This window comes from Lygodium microphyllum, chromosome 5 (assembly GCF_053477565.2).
Source record: "Lygodium microphyllum isolate KBCC chromosome 5, Lygodium_microphyllum_v1.1.10, whole genome shotgun sequence".
NCBI classification, from domain to species: domain Eukaryota; kingdom Viridiplantae; phylum Streptophyta; class Polypodiopsida; order Schizaeales; family Lygodiaceae; genus Lygodium; species Lygodium microphyllum.
Genome location: NC_141139.1, coordinates 61,612,309 through 61,638,444, shown reverse-complemented (window position 1 = coordinate 61,638,444; position 26,136 = coordinate 61,612,309). Strand labels below are relative to the sequence as shown.

Below are 26,136 nucleotides of genomic sequence, written 5' to 3'. Positions count from 1 at the left end.
TGTTCTTTTTTGTTATTATTATGCTTTTATGAAGTTATAAGTTACGGTTTAAACAAAATATGTTAAACAACAAAGAAATGTAAAAACCACCAAATCTTAGACTTGGATCAAGCACTTTTTGGTTTTGCATTCTATGTCTTGCAAGGTGCTCTTCATCAACACATCTCAAGCTTTATGACAAGTTTCTAACCAAATCTAATTAGCTCCAAAAAACTTGTGAGTATTGTTAAACTAAAGCATAGTTTAAAATAAACGTCTCATTTTACTTTTTAAAAAAATAATGTGAAGTATATTAGTAGTGAATATTTATATCAACCATATAAGGTGGGGACATGTCACAACAGACCAAGAAAGTACACCTAACATCTCTTTAGGCCCTTATACATGGCTTTAAGGGTAGAGCTAGATTTCCTAAGGCCGAAGAGAAAAAGAACCAGGGTAGAGCTAGATCTTGCGAATTGCGAATGTTCGCAACGCACCCACTCGGCCCTACGAATTCGGCTAAGGCTCATTGGCATATCATAGATTTTACCTTAACATAATCTATTTGTATCTTTTAAAAAAACAGAAGTTGTTAGAGTTTGGAAGCCGTAAGCTAAAACGGAATAAATAATTATTAACATATTAAAGACTAAAGTCATTGAAACTATTGGGCTCGGGAAGCATTTCTGAGGTGCAGACGTCGGACCACCAGCTCGAGTAAGATCCATGGCTCTTTCTGCTTCATTTTCGATAACTACACTGGTCGAATGCTTGCATCTTGTTTACTCTTGATGCCTGCCGTTTCCATTTTTGTGAAATATGCCATTTGTCAGACAGGTTCTTTGCTGTGTTTTTTCTTGGGACATCGTTGCTGTGTTTTAGCAGGAAGTAAAACCATAATGAAGGAACCTCACCGGAAAGAAATAGGCTTTCTCGGCTATCTCTGCTATCGTATCAAGAAGCTCTACAGTAAATAGACCGAACAGTAATGCCACTACATATATTAGAACTAGGGCACTGGCTAGATGATGAAGCTTTCATTTTTCATATGAGAAACTTGGATCATTGAATGCATAATGTAAGTGATTTCTTGCACTGAGTTCGGTTTTATATTGTGCAAATTCAGATTACAGTTCTGAAAGATCTGCAATTCTGAATATGTGCTATAGATGCAGTGCTGACTGGTTGTATAGTCGACCGTAATAAAGTGAGTTTATCTCTGTAAGGGGATAATTGGAGATTTTGAGAAAAGCCTGAGCATCCCTTTCCGTTTCGTTTATATGGGGGGGATAAGGTGGTTGACCATATATAGTGGAGGATTAAGTCAGTATCCCTCATCAGGACTTGCTTGGTGACTATTGACATACTGGTCTTCCCACATCTTGCAGGTAACAGGCTGGCTCTTGCAATGGATGCCAGTTATATTCTATCTACCTTACCCTGCTCTGTCAAGCTGCTAAGAGCAAAGAAGAGGCTATGATCTCACACAAAAATGGAAGAAACAAGTAAAAATCAGGCAATAATCAGCAAATGCCAAGGCATGGGGCACTAAATTGAGCTGAAAATAGTTGTTGCTGCGCTTTGAGTTGAAAACAGTCCATGTGCATGCTTGAGCTCACCTCATGTAGCAAGTTGCTATGATTTATTCAAATACCTTCCAAACAGGGAATGGACAAGCACCAAAATTTTCTCTTTGTGGCTGTTGGTGTTGGGCTATTTATAGCCTGCTGCAAATGCCAAAAATCTGTCAAGGCTGTCCAATTGGACTGCCACGTGGTTGCATCTTGCATATCTGGCTGCCATCTCTGACGTGGCACTGCTGACATGGCGTTGATAGATGGTAAACTTGCTCCGCACACCAGAACACTCTCGAATGATTGTGAAAGGGAGCGACGGATCGAATACACAGGCGGCTAGGCAGAGGTGCCTTTACCTCCAACAACCTTCCACTTAAAGGCGAATCTGTCTCAGTGAGGAGTGAAAAGAAAAAGAAAAAAGACAGTACAACATGTACAATAGGATGAGGAAAGACGTCATCTCATCCCACTTCCATCAACCTCCTGAGGAAGGCAAAGCGCTCTGTAGAGAGGCTTTTCGTGAGCAGATCTGCAGGATTCTGGTCAGTCGAGATCTTAACAAGATCAACAGACTTGTCCTCAACGATCCCACGTATGAAGTGATACCTCATCTTAATGTGTTTCGTCTTCGCATGGAAGACTGGATTCTTGGCTAACTGAATAGTACTCATAGAATCCGAATGCAGTGTAGGGATAGCATCAATACCAAGGTCAGCAACTAAACGACCCAACCAAATGGCCTCCTTGCAAGCCTCAGTGGCTGCAACATACTCGGCCTCTGTAGTAGAAAGGGCCGTGCATTTCGGCACCCTGGACATCCAAGAAACATCTCCAATATAGGTGAATACATAGCCGGAAGTGGATTTCCTACTATTTGCATGTCTTGCATAATTAGAGTCAGTGTACCCCACGACTCCTGTATCCTGACTGCCATAGCATATGTACATATCTGCAGTACCCTTCAGGTACTTCATGATACCCTTCACGGTATCCCAATGCTTCTTGCCAGGTGTAGCCATATAGCGTGCCACAACACTAACTGCAAAGGCAATATCTGGATGAGTGGCTATCATGGCATACATAAGATTGTCCACTGTGGATGCATAGGGAATCTTGGCTATCTCGGCCCTTTGCTCATCTGTCTGCGGACAATCAGCGTGTGATGCCTTCACATAAGAAGGCAATGGACAGCCAATAGGCTTTACGTTCTGCATGCGGAAGCGCTCAAGAACTTTATGAATGTACTCTCTCTGTGACAAGTAGAGGAGTCCCTGATGCCTGTCGCGTATAATGCGCATACCAAGTATATGAGCGGCCTGTCCCAAATCTTTCATCTCAAAGCTCTTCTTGAGCTGAGCCTTAAGAGCATCTAGCTCATTATGAGCTTTTCCTACTATCAACATATCATCCACATAGAGTACCAAAATCAATAAAGAACCATCATGAGCTTTCTTCGTGTAAAGACACGGATCCATAGCACTCCGGCTGTAGCCCTGTGACTGCATAAAGGCATAAAACTTATGATACCACTCCCTAGGTGCCTGTTTCAAGCCATAAAGACTTTTCTTCAATTTGCACACTAGGTGCTCCCTGCTAGGTTCTGCAAAGCCCTTAGGTTGCTCCATATAAATCTCATCACGCAAGTCCCTATGTAAGAAAGCCGTCTTGACATCCATCTGGTATAAATCCAAGTCAAGCTGAGCAACCAAAGCCAAGACTAAGCGTAGGGTGGTCATCTTAACCACAGGAGAAAAGACCTCATCAAAGTCTACACCATGCTCCTGCGTAAAACCCTTTGCTACCAATCTAGCCTTGTATGCCGGCTTGGGGTGTCCAGGAGTACTTTTTAGCTTGTACACCCACTTGCATGGCAAAGCCTTCTTGCCCATAGGTAAGGAAACCAAATCCCAAGTGTCATTCTTATGCAGGGAGTCTATCTCAGATTGCATAGCCCTCTTCGAGGAGTGACTGTCACCCCTGCGCATAAGTGAAAGGCTCTCCTGCATCTGTAACCAAGACATAATGCATTGAGGGCTGAAATCTATTTGGTGGACGTCTGTCTCTAGTAGACCGTCTCACGGCAGGCTTTGCTGTCTGCCCAGCTGCTTGTCCAACGCTCTGACCATGAGCATCCACTGCAGTTGTAGGCTGTCCAACTAGCTGTGCGGGAGCTCTTGGCTCCTCCTGAAATATGACCCTGCGGATCTCAACAACTCTCTCAGGCTGCCTATGCATCTTGTCTTCATGGAAGACTACATCATGACTGCGGATGACTTTCCACGCCTGCGGATCCCAGAGACGGTAATCCATCTCGCCTACATCCCCATAACCAAGGAAAATGCATTTGACACTCTTGGGATCCAGCTTACTTCTCTTGTCCCTGGGCACATGGCAAAATACCTCACATCCAAAGACACGGAGATGTGCATAAGAGGGGGGTTTTCTAGTCCATATCTCCTCTGCAACCTGAAAATCCAAACCACTAAAAGGTGATCTGTTTATGACATGCATAACTGTATTAACTGCCTCAGCCCAAAAGCTCTGTGGTAGGCCTGCATGGCTAAGCATACTGTGTACACGCTCCTGGATAGTTCTATTCATCCGCTCAACCAAACCATTCTAGAGGGGGGGTGTAGGGGGTAATCAACTGACGCTTAATACCCCTCTCATCACATAATTGCTCAAAAGCACGTGAGACATACTCACCCCCATTATCTGTCCTTAGGCATTTTAGCCTATACCCAGACTGGTTCTCAACCAATGCAAGCCATCTCTGAAACATAGTCAATACATCGGATTTCAGCTTAATGGGATAAGCCCAAACTTTCTGTGAAAAATCATCTATGAACGTAACAAAATACTTTGCACCACCCATAGACTGACAAGGCATGGGCCTACAGACATCCAAATGTATCAATGCCAAGGGCTCACTCATGGGTGGTCTACCAGAGTTTTTATGCATAGACCTAGTCTACCTGCCATAAAGACAATGCTCACATGAATCAAAATATGCATAATCAAGGGGTGGTAAGTATTGCAAACTAGAAAGCATTTTCATTCCCTTCAAAGACATATGGCTTAAATGGGCATGCCAAAGAGATACATGTGGGATAGAACCCACAGACAAAACATGATCAAGGGAAGAAGCTGATACAATCAAGGGGTAGAGACTGCCAGCCTTGGCACCTCTCGCAATCACAAGTTTGCCACGAGCGATCTTCCATGCAGAGTCTTCAAAAGATACATGATAACCTGCGTCATCAAGCTGTCCAGCTGACATGAGATTACATGTCAAAGCAGGTACATGACGTACATCTTGCATAACAAAACTGCTGCGAGAAGGAAATTGCAGTCTAATATCACCAATGCCCACAATATAAAGAGAGCTGTCATCATCGAAGCGCACAATACCCGAAACAGTACGGTATGAATGAAACCACTCTCGGTAAGGTATCACATGAAAGGATGCACGCCAACACTGTGCATATATAGAGTGTATCTCTGTTATCTGCGAAGCACTAGAAGAAGCTGCAAGGATATAATCATCATCATCAACATCCTTAGGTTGCATAATATTGATCTCTTCAATTTTAACACTGTCTCTGCAGGCACTATGCTGCGATCAGAAGACTTATCTTGCACTTTGTCTTTCCCCTTATCTTTGCGCCTTTCATTGCGCAATTCATGGCATTGTGGCCTAATATGGCTCTTTTTCCCACAATGGTGATAAGTAACATCTGTATTCCTACCATGGGATTTACTACGTGACTTCCCACGAGACTTGAACCGAGATTTTTGAGAATCTCGTCTACGGCCACTGCCACTGCCACTGCCACTGCCATGCTTTCCATATCCATCATTCCCGCCTCTAACTGTCATAGCATGCGACACACGAGAGGCATCCAAATTCTTACGGTTAACCTCTTCTTGCAGAAGAGTACTCTCAACATCAGATAATTTCAAGGTAGCAGTAGAGGCACATAATGCAGTGCGGAATACATCCCATGACTCATTAAGAGTACCAAGTAAGAAAAGAGGAGTGACATCCTCTGCAAAAGTGATGTTCTACGAAGTCAAGTTCTTGAGTAAAGCATGGAACTGGCTCAAGTGGGCAAATATAGTCACATTCTCCTTCATGCGCAGATCCATAAGCTGCTTCAGTCAATACATCTGACTCGTTGGACTTTTCTTGTCATAGAGATTTTTGATCTTTTTCCACAACTGCCATGCACTCTGTTCTTCCTCAAAGACATTATAGTGAACTTGTTCTATGAGAGACAATACAATAGTGGACTTATAACTCATCAAGCTCAAGCCATTCCTCATCTGGCATAGTTGCATGCGGATGTCCGTTTAACCTCAAAGGTCTGATCTGCGATTTCTGCACCACCAACTGCCAAATCTGGCTCTTCCAATGAGAGTAATTCGTACCATCAAGCTTAGTGATGTTGAAAATAGCATGATTAGTGGACGAACTCGCCATAGTGCAGGTTGGAAGATTGTAGACAGTTCAAAACTGCTTGCTGTTTATTGTTGAAAATGACAAAAAAATCACCAAAATCGAGGGAAAATGGCGAGGAAAGTGGAACCAAAGCTGCTGCCCATCAAGTACTAGTGAAAGTATATCATTTCAGAGTGTTTCAGCATGAAAAATCCATGTCAGTTCATACATATATGCTTGCTGTAATAAATTTCAGATTTCAGTAAAAGAGAGCTAACAGTGCCAAAATCGGATCCCAAGGCAATCAGATATTGCCAAGACCAAAGCCGGCATTATACGGGCATAGCATAAGCATATGACGGTCGATAAGTATGAATCCAACACCCAAGTATGTTATACAAACATCTGCTAGTGAGTAGGCACACCCCCTAGTCAACGGGGCAAAGTGTTCTTGTCACTACCAAGTAGGTGTCAGTTCACAAAGATACGGATCCAAAATTGAGACTTAGCTCATAAGTATACAGTGAACCAAGACATATGATGTATCATCCCAAAAGGTAAGAAGTCCCAAAGTCTCAAGTGTCTGTAATTGCTCAATGGCATGTAACGGCTCAATGCATAAAAGTATCGCCTGCTCAATGTCTGATAAGCATTCAAGAATGTCCCACTGGCACAAAAGTCGTATGTACGAGCTCAAGAGCTCAAGCCAAGGCAAGACACAGTGCCAATGACATAAGTCCAAGATAATACTTCAATAGTATATCTCGAACATGTAGGCGGTAGAGCATCCGTATGTAGCATTTGTAAGCATGTAAGACATCAAATACATCCCAATCCAAACTCTGACAAGCTAAGTAACATCCAAGACTACTCCAGATAATCCAAAATGCATCCAAGGTGGAGCTTCAATGAGCACTCAAGCTCAACGTATGCATAGGGTAATCAATCGTGACATGAGCATCAAGCCGTAGGCAACAGGTATGCATAAACCCAAGAAGCATCATTGTCAAAGCATATACCAATGTCAAGAAGTGTGGGCTGAAATAAGCTCAAGCTTCCAAAAGCATCCGGATTCAATGACAAGCTCAAAGCCGTCCCTCGATGATCAATACATCATAGCATAACCCAAGATATACATCCGGAACCAATAGGCATATGTCAAAGCATGAAAGATAGTTTCAGCCCAAGAGTATTCATCATGCATTTACTATTATAAACTGTGTATTTCCAGTCCCAAAATCAGGCCAAAATCATAGCATTACATGTAGCTTCAATCCTCCAATCAATCGGGATGCAATAGGCATCAAACCGGTTATGTAGTCATGCTCAAACAAGCATAGGCATACAAATACATGCTGTCTTAGACCTGAAATTTGTTGCAAAAGATTCTGTCATCAGAATTTGGCAAATCTGACATCACCATCGCGTCCGGAGCGTGCCAAAACCCCAACTTAGGCTCTTACCTTGCTTGAATCGGGTTCGGAATGCTCGAGATATGACAAAAATAGTGATTTTTGGGCCAGATTTTGAAATAGGCGCAAAAAAACGTGAGCTGCTGGGGGGGTTTACTGTCCCACGTGTCAACAATGGGGCCCAAAGGGGGTACAAATGAGGGCCTAAGAAAGCCTATACCAAGCCTTGATAGGCTGGAAGCAAGATCCAGGTGAAGGAAGCTCCAAGAGGTGTGAGCTATGGCTGCCCACAACTTGTTTATAGCCTGTGAGACCTGAGAACTGAAGTAAACCCTGAAGAAAATGATCAAATACCTCTGATGTAATGCCTTGAAGGTGCCCAACAATGCCGGAAGGTGCTCGGGAAGCCGGGGAGTGACGGGAGCTCGAAGGAGTCGGATATGGCTGCCGAGAAGGAGACCCAATGCAAGTAGGGAGTCGATGGGATGCTGAGAATGCCACGAACCAAGCTCAAGGGTCGGAAAGCAAAGCTTTGATACCAGTTGAAAGGGAGCGACGGATCGAAGGTTGGACTCAAGAGCTATGGCGGGAGAGCAAGAGCAAGAAAGGGAGAGACTAGAAATGGGAACTTCAACAGTCACAATGTGTGACCGGGCCTTCCTTTATTCAAACTGTCACTAAAAGAATAAAGAATAAAGTGACGGTGACGGGCGCCCGCCACCTGCAGTGTGCAGTGGTGGTGACTGTCAGTGTAGTAATACACGGGGGGCTAGGCAGAGGCGCCTTTACCCCCAACAGATTGCCCAGCTGGAAAATTACATATATACATAGCCTAATTGAGGAAAATGCCTGTCCAGGGGATGGCAATCTCTAACACACCCTTGGCTCAACTTGAGCCTCACCTTTTCCCACCCTTGACTACTTAGGTTCAAGAGGCCACCTCTCGGTGTTTGACACCCTAGATACCTTCTTCGGCATGATCGATGCCACTTCATTCATCATTAGATGATTCGGAGTCCGTGATCCATGAGTTTTTAGATTCCCTATATTTAGTAGAGGGGGCTTCAGAGGGGACTGTACTCTCTTTGCCCTTAGAGGGGATTTCTTTTTCTTCAGCTTCAAAGGGGGGACCCCTCCCCTACCACCCTCAGGGGAGGCACCTACTTATCATGAAGTTCGTCACCTACCCTTTACTCTTTTGGGATGGTTGTCCTCCAGCAGTTATTTCTTCTCCTGATATCTAGGATCTTTAGAGACTTCCTAGATTAGGGCCATGGAGGTTCAGCCGCAACTTGGTGACAACACCTTTGAATTCATTTAAACATGGAGTTACAGAGCTTGTGGCTTCTCTCTCGAGGTGGAGTCAGGTTCTATAGTTCTAGTCTACTATTCGTTACTACAGGTTACCTTTCAGGTGGCAATCTTGGATCTTTGGGATTCTTTACATCTTTGTTTCTCTTCTCTCCTCTTTCTTCATGCCTTTTTGGGCTTGAGAGGAGGTGTTGAGAAACCACTTCTTTAGTTTACACACTCCATTTAGGGTTTCGTACCGATTGTCCCAAAAAGGATTGGTGTTCACATTTTGGCCACTTTTTCAGTGGGTGTGCACATAGTCGTGCGCCACCCTAGATAGCTTATGCCTATAAATAGGCAATCACTTCATTCATTCTTTACACTCCTACCACCACTCTTCAATCATTTTTCACTCCTCTTTCTTTGTCATTAGACACCCTTTCCTTCTCTCACCAGCCCCTTCCATTGCCCTCACACCCCTTTAGGAGGACATTGTGGTTCGTGGCTCGTGACTGCCTTCACCCTTCCTCTTTTGCTTCAAGTGTCTTGTTTCAGCATCAGGCCTTGAGTTTGGAGCATCTTCCACTTGGCGTCACCATCATCCACTTGGCATTAGTACCTATCCTAGCCTTTAGCGATAGTCTACATCACCAAGCGTTAGTGATTTCATCACTTGTTTATCATGGGGATTGTTGGGACGTGCTTTTTTGTAACCTGGGTCCTCCTCCATCACTTGGCATCACTCATTTATCATAGGGTTGCTTGGACATGTGTTTTTGCAGCTTGGCTCTTCATCACTTGGCATTACTCGTTTGTCATAGTGGCTACTGGGACCTGCGTTTTTGCAAGCTGGCTCATTCTCCATCATCTGGCGTCAACATTTGGGCTGCTCTCCTTGCGTTTGATAGCTTTGACACTTTGGGATTTGTGTTTTGTTGCCCAGGTCACTCTTTGGCATCACAGGATTGTGATTTACTCCTCGATAGCTGGTGATTATCTTTCACATCTCCGACGATATCAGAGGATTGTGGTCCACTCCCTTGATAGCTGTCTTTCACCTTCTAGTGATTACTTCGATATCCCAGTGCTTAGAGGATTGTGTTTCGCTCCCTTCAATGTGCAGATTTCCCACAAGTGCCGCTGCCTGATTCGGATAGGAGAGTGCAGTTATCTTTTGAGCTTCAGCTCCACTGTATCAGCTTTTCTTCTCATAGCATGATTCAGTGCATCATCACCGTGTTCTTCTTGTGTTTCCGAGTTTCTCTTCTTCTCAGTGTCTGCCATACACACTTTGTGTTACTCCCCACAAACCCTACTGTCTCTTTGCATTCACTTATTTTGGCATCGTATTAGATCGTACCTGTTATTTTTGACATAACTGGGTACAATTTTGTGTGCCCTACTATAGCATTATGTTGCAAGTGACTCCTGCACCCTTGTGTGCACTAGTTGCCAATCCATTTCTTGTCAAAGGAACGTACTTCACCCAAATTTCTTACTACTCCTTGTCCAGAAACATTGAACTACTGTTGGTCTTGGTGGTTGTTGCTGGTATCACCATTTCCCCCTCCAGGTGAAATACCGACACTGTCATGGAACTTACTCTTATGAGCACTGGATGACTAGCTGAATGCAAATTCTTCAAATTGAGCCCCTCTCAAAATATCATCATTCAAGAAGTATCAATCTTGTGTCGAATAGATGCTGGAACATGACTTTGAAGTTTAGGTGCCTCCCAAGTGATTGGAAAGAGAAGGGCATGTAGGAGGAACACTGTTTGGTATAGGCTGGTGGGTTGGACCTAGTTGCAATCAATGAATCTGCCTCTGTAATTCTATGTTTAGCTCCTACAAGAAGCCACCATTTGTATATCGATCTCACCACATGAACCACTGGTTCCTATGCTAGTGCTGATCAAGCCCCAAGACAAGCAGCCAAGGGGGCTAGCTGTTTTTGCAATTCTGCCCTTCCCTCAAGTCCTTACCTGCATCTGATCACCTGCATTTCGGATCCACAGTCGGGGGACTCCCTTTGCCATACTGAAATAAAAAGGTATTCCGTGTCCCATCAATGGGGTCAACCAGGTTGGAGAATGAGTTAAACAATACAGCAAACATGTATTTTTGCTCACATTTGGCCCCCTTCCAGTTTTTACGTGGTTAGGAATGGTACTGAATGGTTTCTTTTGCCTTTTTTCTTTTTGGGTTACAGAGCTCAAGAGAAACTTAATGGCTGGAGGAAGCTCACAAGTGGGTACAATAAGTGAGGATGAGCTTTTGAAGTATAATGGAACAAATCCGGAACTTCCCGTCTATGTGGCGATAAAGAAAAGAATTTTTGATGTATCAAATGCTAAGAACTTTTATGGGGCTGGAGGTGCTTACGCTGTTTTTGCTGGCAAAGATGCCAGCCGTGCTCTTGCAAAAATGTCTGTCAAGGAGGAAGATGTTAATGGGTCATTGGATGGGTTGTCAGAGAAGGAGTTGCAGGTGCTAGAGGATTGGGAGAAGAAGTTTGAAGCCAAATACCCTGTTATTGGTTCACTTGTGTGAAGCTTGGACATGTATTTCACCAAAAACTGATGTAACTTTCAGTTTATATTGGATATGAAATAACGGTGCTTGTAGTGCACCACAGATACAAATACAAGGAGAAACTGTATCAATTGTGTGGGGTATTGTTGTACAATCTTATAGATATGTAATTGATCCTGATGCCTCAATAGCAGTATTCTAGTGGTCCAACTGTGTTTCTGCTTCTGGTATATGATGGATTTTACTGATGCTAAACTCAAACAGCTCACTATGATTGCTACCACAACAGTTATTGGAACAAATTCGAAATTCAGGCCATCAGTATAATTTTGGGTTCCATTCTCTCTATTTCTGTGGACTCACAAATTCTCCTACACTAGTGACAAAATTTAGATCTCTCTCTCTCTCTCTCAGACCTTGAGTTCTTTTTAACCACTAGTTATTTTTATTGTTTTATTTATTTTGTTAACTTTTTTAAAATGCAAAATATAAAGTTGTATTATGTAAAAGTGTTGACATCATTGAGACGTGGACTCACAAATTCTCCTACACTAGTGACAAAATTTAGATCTCCTCTCTCTGTCAGACCTTGAGTTCTTTTTAACCACTAGTTATTTTAATTTTTTATTTATTTTGTTAACTTTTTTAAAATGCAAAATATAAAGTTGTATTATGTAAAAGTGTTGACAACATCATTGAGACGTGGACTCACAAATTCTCCTACACTAGTGGCAAAATTTAGATCTCTGTCTCTCTCTGACCTTGAGTTCTTTTTAACCACTAGTTATTTTAATTGTTTTATTCATTTTGTTAACTTTTTAAAATGCAAAATATAAAGTTGTACTATGTAAAAGTGTTGACAACATCATTGAGACATGGCTGGTTTGAACCAGAAACGCTTCCAGCTAAGACCATGAAAGGAGCTTGAAGGCTATCTTAGAAACAAGGCTTTCCTTCCTAAGAGCTTTAACAAGAGCGATCCTTCACAAGTACAAGGTCTGAAAATCAGGTCATAACAGGACTGTTTATCACACCCTAAAGATGCTTAACATGGTTGTTAGGTACGAAAGGCACGATACGGTACAATATGATAAAATGCAGTACCAATTGGTACATTAACATTTTATAAGGTATAGTATGATGTTAGCACGAAAAAAAAACCTTCGTAGTTTTGGACTATAGATACAAGAAGACAGATGGGAGTAGATACGTAATACATCATACATCATACAAAAAAGCAAAGTGTAGGGTGGATGGACCAGGAGGCTCTTTATTCTTTTGAGAGAGAGACTTGGCATTTTTGGGGAGGGAAGGAGAGAGAGAGAGAGAGAGCTACACCCAGTTGGTTAAGTTGAATAGGGTGGTGACTAGGTCTTTGTTCAACTCTACATCCCACAAGGTCATCTAGTATAGGTGTTACAAAAAGGGAGAATTGAACCTAGGTCAATGGGTTAATAAAACCAAGTGGCTTACCACTAGGGTAATTACGAGAGAGAGAGAGAGAGAGAGAGAGAGAGAGAGAGGCTTCGAATTGTGTATTTATGTTGGAAGTTGGAAGAGAGAGAGAGAGAGAGAGAGAGAGAGAGAGAGAGAGAGAGGCTTGAAATTATGATAATAAATGTAAGGCTTGGAAGTGGGAAGATATTGTATGGTCTAGTCTTTGTGGGCAAAAGATAGCTTGTGTTTTGGTATGAATTGGTACGGATATGTATCGTACTGTATAGCACAAACTCTATGGAATGAACTAGTCCGTATGTAGTATGAATGCAACTATGATGCTCAATCACAATAGCTCTAGTGCTACTCCATAGATTCAGGCTCTCTTAATCTAAAGCTTCTTTCTCCCCAAATGAGGATGTTTGCATCCCTATAGTAGTTTTAACGTAAGCTACTTGAAACCTTTCTTGAGTTGTAAGGTAATCAATCCTCAATCCTATGCCTTTCTTGAGTTTTTTAAAGGTAATCAATCCTCAATGTTTTGTAAGAGCCACATAAGAATACTATCATTAGGAAAGAGAGCAATAGCATTTATAACATATATTTTGCATCTTGAATCACCAACCATAGTTCCCTTTGGTGTAAAGCCTCAGCTTGAACATAAGCTTTAGAGCACTCAATCCTCACATTAATGCACTCCTTAACTCTAATGAGAGGGTCAACCTGACTTCTACTTGCAATAGCCCAAGCATCCTTGAATTGTTAATGCACATGTAAATTCTTTAAAAAGGTAACATTGAATCTAAATTGTTGTAGCCCATGATTTGATTGAATGGGGCTAATCATATGAAAGACATATCTCAATAGGATGGTGGTCAAAATCAATAAGATTTGCTATGAGTTTGAGTTTAGGCTGTAGAGCCATGCCACATGTCCCTATATGATTGACATAGGCCCTATCTAAACTTGCTGCTTGCCATAAACTCCTATTGATTGGCCTAGGTAAAGTAGTGAATCTTAGGAAAAGCTATAGCATGCAAAGAATTAATGAAATCATGAGACTTAAAGCATCCTAGATCACCCTTTCTTCCATCAACATAGTTATTGATTTGTGCAATCTATCACTCCCATTGTTTGGAATGTTCTAGTCTCACTAATAAGGATGGTATGTTCTAGTGATAGCTTGTCACAAAGGAGGTTCTACTTCGTTGCCCTATTAGTAGAGGATGTATGCAAGCAAGGACTACTATTAGCTCTTTTTGATCAATAAACATTAATGCCACCACTAGACATACTTCTTCATGCTTACATTTCAACCTAGGCCTTAATGCCTCTTTGATAAGGAGCATAGTGCATCCTCTTCCTTAGCTACTATAAGTAGTTATGAAGCATTCATAGTTGGAAACTCATCTCTTTACACATCATTGGTTGCCAGTTTGACTTCTTATATACGTGGTACATTTTGTTTCATGTAGCGGAATAAGCTATTGCATACACCATTTCTTTTTCTTGAATGAAGTCCTTTGAAAATCCATGACATCAGATCATATTTTGTAGACAAACACAGATAATGTTAGCATTTGAATATGTAAACTCATGCACATCCTTTGTGAGTGAGAAAAATATTAACTTTACCTGACCATTCTTAGATTTAAGTGCTTCTAACGCATGCCCTTGGGTCTCCTTGCCTTCCTTGCTAGCCACCTTGGACCATTCTTTCTTGGGATCCTTAGATTGCACATTCTAGGTTTATATTTCTCTAAAGGCATGCCCTTGGGTCTCCTTGCCTTCCTTGCTAGCCACCTTGGACCATTCTTTCTTGGGATCCTTAGATTGCACATTCTAGGTTTATATTTCTCTAAAGGTTGTAGTGGCTTTCTTTCTAGATTGGTAGTTCTTTGAGGCATATCTTCTCTAGGCTAGGAATGCTATGTTTTGCATCGTTCCTTTGCTTTGTTTTGGCTTTGGTTTAAGGGAGCTACATATTTCTCCTTAGTAGCCTCATGTTCTATTGAGATGATCATGTACAAAGTGTTTAGGCTCATGGCATGTATAGCATGGGCCAAGGAAAATGAAAACTTGACCTCCATCAACACCTCGAGTCCATTTGGCTTGAACACTTCAAGGAAGCCCAAGGTTGTAGCTCACATATACCACAATACACATGCTCTCTTTTCCTCTTAAACGACATCGTTTGATGCCAAGGTAACATGCATGAGTGTGTCATTAGTTGTGGATAAACTCAATCCATGCCTTGGTCACTAGTAAAAGCACCCCTCCAAGGTGCATTCTCATGCTTGTGGTGGGGCCCCTATGTAAATCTACCCACATCTTGTGTCATTTGGGGAGAAATGTGGAGTCCATGGCAAATCATAAACAAACTTCCCCTTATAGCCCAATGCTAATGCAAGAATCGAGTCTATCTCCTTTTGGAATCCAACAAGGGAAAAATAGGAACCTTTCCCCAAAAATTGGATTGAAGGAGCATCACTTTGTCTTAACATGTTGAGGTACCACCTCACAAAATCATCCTCCAACAACACCCTTCTCATCATGAAGATGAAGAGAAGACTCAATATTGAAAAGTCTGCATACCTCTTTTTGATATGTTGCAATGATCACACAACTGATGAAAAATGAACATTCACTTTGCATTTTGTAGCTCGAGTTCTCTTCCTCTAGCCAAACTTTTATAGGCCATGACATAGAGATATAGAGATTCTCAATCTTTCTCATGGCCACATCACCATGCCAATCCACCACAAGAAAATCCATATCCATGTGTTCTTTAATCTTGAGGCTTTTCCTTTGGCTTGACTCAATAGAGTCACCATCCTCTTCCTCCTACGAATGCTTTCCCATGGATGCTTGTTGCATAGTAAAGACAATAAGTGCCTTTAATCAACAACTTCTTGCAGTACCTAACTCTAGTTTCGTTAATAGTTTAGAGATGTGAAATCTTTACCCCATTGCAAGTGATTGTTCATGAAAAACCGAGCTTTAGTGTAAAATGAATTGCAAAATTTTAAAAATTACTTTTGAAATCTAATGTAAAAGGTTTGAAACTTTCAATCTTAGAAAAAATTTAGTTATAAAAATACATAGTGAATACTCCGCCAAATCCGAATTTGGTTAAAGGAAACAAGGCTGGACTGGCACACGGAAGATAATTGGTATTATTTTCCTCTTTTTTTGAGAGAGAGAGAGAGAGAGAGAGAAGCCCTTACTCTCAAACAACAAGATAGATATCAACACACATAACTTCAACATAAGTCCAAATTTAGCGAAGTGGGGGTCGTTTGCAGGAGAAACAGGCTGCGCTCTACCTCTAGCGCACACCTTGCTGCCTTATATCAACTATCAAGTGAATTCTTTCCGTATCCTACATCATGTGTGGAGGCTCTCAGTTGACTACAGTGTCTCGTAGCCTTTGATCAGTAACGGTGAGAGCTACTCTCTCGGCCACACCTTGGCTGACAGTAGCCATGCAAGAGTGAAGTGCGCTGAAGAACCTGCTATGCCATATGCTTACCACATACTTCTTGTTGCGCTAGTCGTGACGTTGAGTATTTGGCCTCCACTATTCACGTAGCTTGTACTGAGCTGTGCATATCTCCTCACTCTTACCAAGGACCCCCGGCCGCCTATGTATCTGCTGCAGCTGCTACCATGCCGAGTGGCTACACTGCTCAGCGTACCAGTAAGCTTCGCAAAACTGAAGGTGTATCGTACAGTTGACACTACTTGTATTTTAGGCTGGTGATGAGTCGCTTATATTATTTCACCCTATGTATATATTTTCATGCATGCCATTGCACGTAGACTCGGAGCGCTTCATATAAGTAAAGGCTTATATACTATGTATATATTTTCATGCATGCAATTACACATAGACTTGCTTATATGTGCTTTTATTATTTCACCCTATGTATATATTTTCATGCATACCATTACACATAGACTTCGAGCGCTTTATATAAGTAAAGGCTGGTTTTATGGCCTTCTCATCTCATCTCACGATTGATGCACAGCAACATATGCAAGTTCTTCATGTGGGTGCTTGCAGATGACGTGATGATGACACACTATTGTTGAGCTATTCTAGATCCTTCTCCTTTACCAATATGGACTATTGATGCCGATGAATTGCCTTACCAGTGTGATGACTTGCATGTATGTTTGAAGCTATGCACTCCAATATGGTGAAATTGGGTTGATATAAAACATAATGTCACATGACTAGTGGAGATGGTTCTCCTTATTCAATGCCTACTTTATTATTGGAGAATTGCAATATTTCTAGGGTTACAACAACTTTCCTTCCTCATACTAGGGTTACTATTGGAGACGTGCAACATTTTTGGGGTTACCACAACTCTCCTTCCTCATACCAAGGTTACTATGATTGTGGCTATATATGTATAACTTGGTTGCCACATGGGATTATTTACTGGTGCTCCTTCCTATTGCCAAAGTCTTACTAAACCCCTCTATTTAGCAAACTTGAAGGCATCCCTTTCTATGGTTCCAAAAAATGTTGAGTTGTAATAAGGTAGCAAGAAAATGGGATTTATTTTCATATGGTGAAGGGGATGATATCGAATTGTGCTCCTAAGACTTACAATACACATTAGCGGTAAGGTGCCAACCTTGTTCTTTTATATGGATGCAGGTAACAATTGCAACCTATCCATGCCATTTTATGTAACAAGTTCCTTCTACATCCAATACTAATTACAATCTGTACTTCATAGTTCTTGACTAGTTGCTATATGCAATGTGTAACTCTCAATCTTCAGCATTGACAATCATTAAATTTGAAGTAGACTTGTGGTATCTTGTATAGTATTGATGCTCTTTTGGATGTTGGCATGTGATGCTATTGCTTTGTTGCCACTCAAGATGTGCCAATTCTCCTTATATAAGTAGTACCTTTACCTACCATGTAACCAATATCACCCAACTTAGTATACAATAAATATTTCAATTAGTATCAAAAAGAGTTTTAGCCCTAATAAACACATAAGTACAAATGTAAGTTTGAAATCTTATAGACATCTAAAGTTGGAATCTATTGGACACACGACATCTCATTATTGAGTTACTAAGTAAGAAACATATATTGTGTGTGTGCATGCACACATAATGGTGGCTAACATGCATGTACATTGTACCTATCTCCTATAACAACATCTATCAACACAATAGTAAGCTTGTCTAGGAGTCTTATTACGATAGCTTGGCTTGGCATAAACTCTCTCTCTCTCTCTCTCTCTCTCTCTCTCTCTCTCTCTCTCTCTCTCTCTCTCTCTCTCTCTCTCTCTCTCTCTCACATTCATGATAGTGTATATTGTGTGAGCATGTGTATGTAGGCAAGGCTTAGAAATATGATAACCTATATTGGGAAAATGTTCGTGAAACTAAACATAAAAATCAATAGAAACATATTCATATGCCATCATTGACATGTGCAAACTACTAACATAAATTTTATGAAGCCATTAGAGCATATCCAAGTGTGCTCCTTGTGAAATGCATAAAGATGCCAATCTAAAATGCACTCACTACCTCTTCTTAGGTATAATAGATTTGGTATTTGTTGAACATTTTGCAAGTGTTAAATGTCCTAAGTAGCTTTAAAGATAGACATTACGGTATAGGAGTCACCTCTATTAGTGACCTCAACCTCGTGATTGCTTATTTTCATGAATATAAACCATACATGAGTGAAAATTAATAAGGCACCAACATTCCAACCAAATAAAGCAACGAAATAACTAATAAAGTAGTGTCTATGATCAAAAATTGATTTAAAGTTAAAGATTAACAATTAGGGATCAATTAATTGTTTAATTCGTGAATAATAAATCAAAAATTACAATTAATTAATGAATAAATCAGCACGAGTGAATGCTTAATTAACAAAGAAGCATAACATAAATTGAACAGCAAAAATACATAAACAAGTGATTAATTAAAAGTTGGCTAGCCATAATTAAAATTGCTATTGATCAGACATCTAATTTTGAAAGAAACAACTAACAAAAAAACCTCAATGAACAATTTATGGGTCAAACACCTAATTGTTTAAGAAAGAATTAACAAAAAAGCCTTAATGAACAAAATCAACAGTGTAAAGGCAAAGTAATCAATGGTAAGCTAAATGTTTTAATATAATATTCGGTCTTGATTTGTAAACATCTCTAACAAGGTTCCCCTCAGATGGGAATTCAAGAGGTAACTTGAGTTAGTCTTCAACAAAACTATAAGGCAAAGATTTTGGCTACTCTCAAAGTTCTTAGGAAAAATGAACCAATGTTTGAAATCTTCCTTAAGCACCTATCGAAGTGCTAGAAGCATTGATGGCTATGCGTAATCATCCTTTTTTATGTACACATTTACTCCTAATAAATATAAGTTATGTACTAAAAAATTGTAAGCTATAAAAAGTATCCTATATCATCTCATCAAAACATTATCAGATAACACCTCTTGATAGCATGCAAATGCTAGTCATTGTGATTGCACAAAATTATTATAGTACAAGTGGGATCATAGATAATGAAATACTGAGGTATGTTTTCTATTTCATTCCTATCTTAAGAATAATGTTTGTAGTGGTTATATATAAATATTGACACTAACAAAGTTTTAAAGTATACTCTTGAAATTTTTTTTGAACCATGGGGAGAACGCTCTATGCTTCAATAGTCCTGACCACCACTATAACCCTCAAAGCAATAAAATAGGCTAGTTTTCTTTGAGACGAAAGAAAGTAGCAACTAGAGTTTTGGGAAGTATTTGATGCCAATAGAATGGAGTTGGTTATTGAGGTGCAAATTTTGGCTTTCCCAGATGCATGTCTCTTGTGCAAAAGGAGGTGGGTCATAATGCAAAGGGTTTCCCACAAAAGGAAGATGCATATACATAAAATTTTCAAGCTAATGCAATCAAATATGAAACAAGGTTAGGTACACAATTGTTTACTTCCAAGGCTATTTTTGGTGAAGACTATCACACAAATAGTTCATGGTAAAGTAATGAAAGATTTGGGTGAGCCTTTTCATATTTTTCTCTTTGAAAAGGTTATTTTTCTTTACTTGGCTATCCTACAATGTTTGATGATTAGATTTTATGATTTGTCTCTAGAAAATACATAAGAATTAACTAGGATTGTAATTAACAATTAGAGAGAGCCTCTATTACCTTAATGAGTAGAGTACTTTCATCAAGTCATTGCAATGATTCAATGCCATTTAGTATTCAATTTGAATACAATATTTGATGATTAGTAGATATAGAGGATTTTGATAGACTATATTAGGTTCTATATCAAACTTCAATACTTGATGTGATTGAGAGTCAATAACTATGAGAAGAGCTATATATTGAGGGATTTGGAAACTACAAGATCAAATGGCACACAACTGGTGACTTCAAGACACTCAAGTGATTGTACAATGTGTCAAATGGAGCCAACTCTAGATGTCCTTGCATGTATTGCATGTCTCTGGTTACACAATTAAGCTCAAGCAATTAGAATAGAACCCTCTCTAGGCACATCAAATACCCACACTTCAAGTAAGTTTTAGATATTCCTTTGGCCAATGCTCATATTTTTACACTTCATCTTATAGAATAATTAAAAAATTCATTAATCTTTACACAGGGGTTTCTTGGAAGCTAAGAGAAAGTGAAAGCCCTTATCGTCACCAGAGAAGATATCATAATAAAGATTGAGAAAGTTTTAATTGCAATTGGTTTGCATGGAGATAATGTTGTTATTGAACTAGATCCTCAAAAGTCAAAGGATGGAAATTGTCTCCTATTTCAAGGTTTTAATTGTAATTAGTTTGCATGGAGATAATGTTGTTATTGAATTAGATCCTCAAAAGTCAAAGGATGGAAATTGTGTCCCCTATTTCAAAGTTTGGAAAACAATAGACAAAATATTTTTTAATTATGATAAAACTGAATGGAAAAATGATAATATCAAAGGCTTCAAAGACCAATTAAACATTTTCAAAAAGACAATGATAGAAGCTTAGGGTAATCAACACTTCACTCATTATATGGTAAGAAGTTTGAATTGTTATATTTCTTCATTATTTGACTCATATAAGATATTAACTTTATTTATTTTTAACTATGTAGTATATTTCTTCATTATCTGACTCACATAAGATATTAACTTTCTTTATTTTTAAATATGTAGTATATTTTATATAAACATGCTTCATATCTCATTAAGCAATACGGGAGTCTATCTATATGGCCAATCCAAGGCATGGAAAAATCACATTATCAAGCAAGAATAAAGTAATTCAAACACACAAGACATGGAAGTGGAAGATTCAAAGAAAATCGTGTATTAGAGGCCTTTTAACGATTTTATAGAAAAATTTTGCACCACAAACCCAAGCTTAAAGATATAATCACATTAAGTAATACATTGTCTTTGGTAAAAACTATGCAAATAATTATCAAAAAAGGAAAAGGGGTATATCTATACTCTTGCGCTAAAGAGATATTTTCAAAATGGTTACAAAATAAACAAAGAGAAGGCAAAATATGTGTTCAAAGAAACCCTTGACTCATTGATTTTGTTATAGCAGAGTCTTTGATTTCATTCCACTCAATAAGCCCTCTACATCTTAAGAACATCTATTTTCTATGGCCTAGGAGGACCTTCAAATCTTTTGTATCTTCCACAGAGAATAAATAGGAGTCAAGAACTTCGAAGTATCTAGGTCTAGATTCAACATAAGTAGGCATGTGGCAAAAAACTATTATACCTTCTTCCTTCTTCAAAGTATCCAGCCGTAGATTCAACATAACCAGACATGTAACAAAAAACTATTACAACTTCTTTCTTCTCCACCAAAATTATATTATCCACTCCTCTATTGAAGACTTGAGATCCAATGAATTTGGAAATAGCTTTTAAGCTCATCATTGGTAAACTTGGAGAGCTTGACAATATGTTATGTTGAAAACTCTTATAGCTTCTTCCTTCTCCACCAAAATTATCTTCTCCACTCATGTATTTAAAACTTGAGTTCAGATGACTTTGGAAATATATTTTAAGGACATCATTGGTAAACTTGGAGAGCTTGATAATCTTATGATAAATTACAATAGTTTGATTATTCAAGCTTTGAATATAGTAGTTGGAATTTTCCAAAGCTTTAGTGGCTTGGAGCGCCCTTGGCTCCTCCAAGAAAGTCATTAGGGTCTTCAATTTCAATTTGCATAGCAACAAAAAAAGTTTTCATTCTCAATAAATAAAAATCTAAAAGCGACTTGTCTATTAAGTATAACAAAATTCTATCATGAAGCTTAATAACATCTCCCAAGTCCCACTTTCAAATAAGGGGTAAAGATTTGGCCATGTGGCTAAATCTTAATTCATGCTTCAAAGTGGGACTTGGAAAGATAACCTATAAAGTAATTAGGGTAGACTCCACTTTCAAGTAAGGGGACAAGATTTGATCATGTGGCCAAATATTAACTTTATTGGGAATTCCCAAATTATATGAGAATTCCCAAATTCCTTAATATAGTGTTTAATGAAAATCTTAGAAATATATTTTATATCTTGAGGTTTTCATCATCTTCAAGAAGGCTCTCATCATGAAGATTTATTAAGTTCTTTGGCTTCTCCTTTGATGGAGGCTTTAGTTTGTCTTTATATCCTAAGTTTTCAATGCCAAGTCTTTTCTAGACCTCTAAGAAATTTTCTTCTCTAATGGAGGCTTTACCTTGTCTTGATACCCCATGTCTTCAATGCCAAGTCAACATCTAAGAACTCTTCTTCTATGATAGCCTCTTCTTTTCATGAACCTTATCAATACATGAATGTAAGACTATGGGTAGCCTCTTCTTTTCATGAACCTTATCAATACATGAATGTAAGACTATGGAGGTATCTTGGAAATTTCTCCCCCTTAACATTAGGAGTCACAAGTAGGCATGGCTCATAAATTATGAAATCCTTGTCAAACTGGCCCCACCCTACGATGATAAATAAGTAATAATCCTCTCTAAGTTAGAAAATATATTGAATATCATTGAGAAAGATATATCTTTTTCTATTGATGCGGTAATTAACAATAATAGGGATACAATCAAGAGGGCCATGTTTAGTCTCTGCACTCAATTCTATCTCCTTTTATTCTATCTTTGTGATGTTCTCACTCTTTAATACATCATGATCAAAACCTTGCACCAATTGGTTCTCAACATGTTCTTAAAACATCTTTGCTTTCCCTTCAACCTCTTCATCTATGCGTGCAAAATATTCTCCCTTTTTTCTCTTGTACTTTACCTAAAGAAGAATCTTCCATATATTGAAGTTACATAAGAAATCCTATGCCTTTGCAGATAAGAATACACTATTGTTGATCCCTATGATAAGGGCAGTTTGTTTCATGCTTTCTAAGTTCATCATCTCAGTAAGATTCCACCTAGTAAGCAAAGTTGTTCTACAACATTGGCTGCTTGAATAACATCACTATAATGAACATAATTGTCAATTATAAGATTCCTTGCATGCCTAGCATAAGATTCCATGTTTACCTAAAGTTTGCCTTTAAGATCTTCCAAGAGCTCTTGTAAATCAAAATGAACATTTAGTATATCCCTGATGTAGTTAAACTTGGATGAATTTCGTGTCCAGTGAAGAAAATAAAAGAGTCTATCATCACTTGTATCCTCTAATGCTTCCTCTTCCATTCCTTCCACAAAGATAACTTCTTTTCTATCATTTTTATCATGCACTAACTTGTGACTACAAATGCAAATAATCCATCTTGAGAAAACACACAGTTCCTAGTGGTATGAAATATAAAAGCTACATAAAAGAAAACTTTTCCCTAGAAGGTAAATCATATTTCATAAGAAAAGCAACAAAAAAAAGTCACACATTATTATGTTAGATGAAATGCAAAAAATAGCAAGGAAAGGAAGTATACCTGCACTATAACTTGCTTTTCACAAGACAAGAAAAGAAAAAATATTCATTAGATTCCTTGTTAGATGGAATGTGGAATTAAGGCACAGGAGGATTATTGCACAAAAAAAACATCGCTTTTCATAAAACAATTGTTGTTGAAAATGTTAAAAAAGAAATGATTCATTACTTGCACAAAAGTTTAGATGCTTTGATATTGTGCTTGTTGTGGTAAATCAAATAGGATATATGAAAAATGCACTGCAATTGGAAGGCTTGTGTCAAAGATTGGTGGAAATATGGGAAGATTGGGTGTAAAAATAATGAGGTGGTGCGAGATTTTACTTTAAATAGCTTCTAATAGTAAGCAATGAAAGCAACCCTCCCATGAACAGAAACAACCACGAAACTGAGGACAAAGCACACAAAATCTATGTTATGGATTCACCATTGATTTTAAAACTGAAAAGAAACCATAAATCTCTCTCTTAATAATGAACAAATTCTTCATCTTTATCATCTTCATCCATAGCTTCAACCATTATGCACAAAACAAAGAGCAAAAGGAAAAATAGGAATTTCTACACAAAAGACACAGAGGAGAGAGGAGAGAGAAAGATTGGCACTATCCAAAAGGAGAATGTGTGTGTCTTGTAAGAAAGGGGAGAAAAAGGCACATAATTAGCCGTGCACTCCACCCCACCTTTTTCTCAAAAGACACACAACCCTTCATATTTTTATTATTTCTTTGATTTTTTTTTATACATTTGTATTCGTAAGGCTTTAGCGTTTACATTTTAATTCTTTCTAACCTTTTGCAAATGCATGCACGTACACTTTTGTGTATACCATTTATTAATGATGGATGTGAATGTGGCCCCCTCATTATGTACTTTAATGCTTTTGCAACAAAATGAATATTATTACCTTTACAAAAGATGAAAGTGTGATATATGCATGGACATTTTTGTGTGTTATTTTTGTGCTTCTTTTGGTATCATCATTTCCTCCCACACTGAAATGTAAAGCGTCCTCGTGAAACTTGTCAAAGAATATCCACTGTCTAACACAAAACACTTCCAAAATTGTTAGTAAAACAACATCGATCACAAGGCCTAGCCATGGTAGGGTATAGGGACTCCAAATCTATGACCACCAGAGTAAGGGAACCCTTGCTTTCATTTCCTCTCACACTAAAAAACTTGCATACTTGTTGAAGGATAGGGTTCAATCTTCAATAAGGGATCATGAGCACAAATTGATGCCAGGAGGCATATTTCACGGCGGAATCCACCGTGGCACGGAATCCACCGTGAAATATGCCTCCTGGGGGTGATTCCACAAAATGCATATTAAATTAATAAACGTTTATGAGTTTAGAGTGCGCACTCGTAATAAATTAAGGTTAGGATTTATTTCTAACCAATTGATTTATTTATGTAGCTGAAGACTGCTAGGTATTCACTTTTGTCGGTTTAATTGTATTATTCTACTAACGATTGTGAATGCTTCAGTTGATGTGTAGAGATAGCAGCAGTGGCGGAGGAAAGCATAATCCATATATAGACTATTCCACACATTCAATGAATATTACTTTTCAAGGAAAATCTATTACATTATATGGTATGTATGCATCTAATGCTTTTCCACTGCTTTCGCATACTCAAGCTAAACGTGCATTAGGCAAGAGTAGTAAATCCTATCTCATTTGGGTGAATGAACTGCAAGTAAAAGAAAGTCATATGCATCCTAGGCATAAAGAATTTCTTGCACATTTTAAAGACTGTTTTGCCGAAGACCTACCACCTGGTTTACCTCCTTCATGTCCAGAAGACCATAAGATAGATTTGATTCCTGGCACACAACCACCTTGCAAAGCACCATATAGACATAACCAGATAGAGCAAAAAGAAATTCAGAGTCAAGTTGAGGAATTACTAAATAGAGGATTGATTAGACCTAGTAGTTCTCCATTTGGTGCACCTGTTCTGTTAGTCAAGAAAAAGAATAATACCTATTGTATGTGCATTGACTATCGAGCTTTAAATAAGATCACAGTAAAGAATAGGTATCCTATTCCTAGAGTTGATGACCTTATGGACAAACTACAAGGATCTGCTATATTTAGTAAAATAGACCTTAAGTCTGGTTATCATCAGGTGAGACTAGATATGTCAGACATATTCAAGACTGCATTTAGAACACAGTTTGGTCATTATGAATTTTTAGTGACGCCATTTGGATTGACTAATGCACCTGCTACGTTTAGTAGAATGATGAACCGTATATTTCAGAAATATCAGTATTGTGTAATTGTCTTCTTTGATGATATTTTGGTGTTTAGTCAAAATGAGAAAGAACATTATGAGCATTTGTCATTGGTTTTCTAGTTATTAAAAGATAATCAACTGTATGCAAATCCTGAAAAGAGTGAATTCTTTAAAACAGAAATTGAGTATTTAGGTCATATTGTATCATCTGATGGAATTAAAGTTGACCCTAAGAAAAT

The 26,136-nt window shown here is 38.8% G+C and overlaps 1 protein-coding gene across 1 annotated transcript; it reads left to right on the top strand.

Annotated features, from left to right (window-relative positions):
• Positions 1-550: 550 nt before the first annotated feature.
• On the top strand, positions 551-11,576 carry MAPR2 (membrane-associated progesterone binding protein 2). Its single transcript, XM_087677906.1, has 2 exons — positions 551-699; positions 10,917-11,576. Exon 2 carries the CDS (start codon positions 10,934-10,936, stop codon positions 11,255-11,257), a length of 324 nt encoding a protein of 107 aa, XP_087534032.1. The 5' UTR covers positions 551-699; positions 10,917-10,933; the 3' UTR covers positions 11,258-11,576.
• The last annotated feature ends 14,560 nt before the right edge of the window (positions 11,577-26,136 follow it).

Bases quoted from the DNA above. Each gene is read 5' to 3' on its own strand.
- MAPR2 (XM_087677906.1), top strand. From the start codon at position 10,934: ATGGCTGGAGGAAGCTCACAAGTGGGTACAATAAGTGAGGATGAGCTT.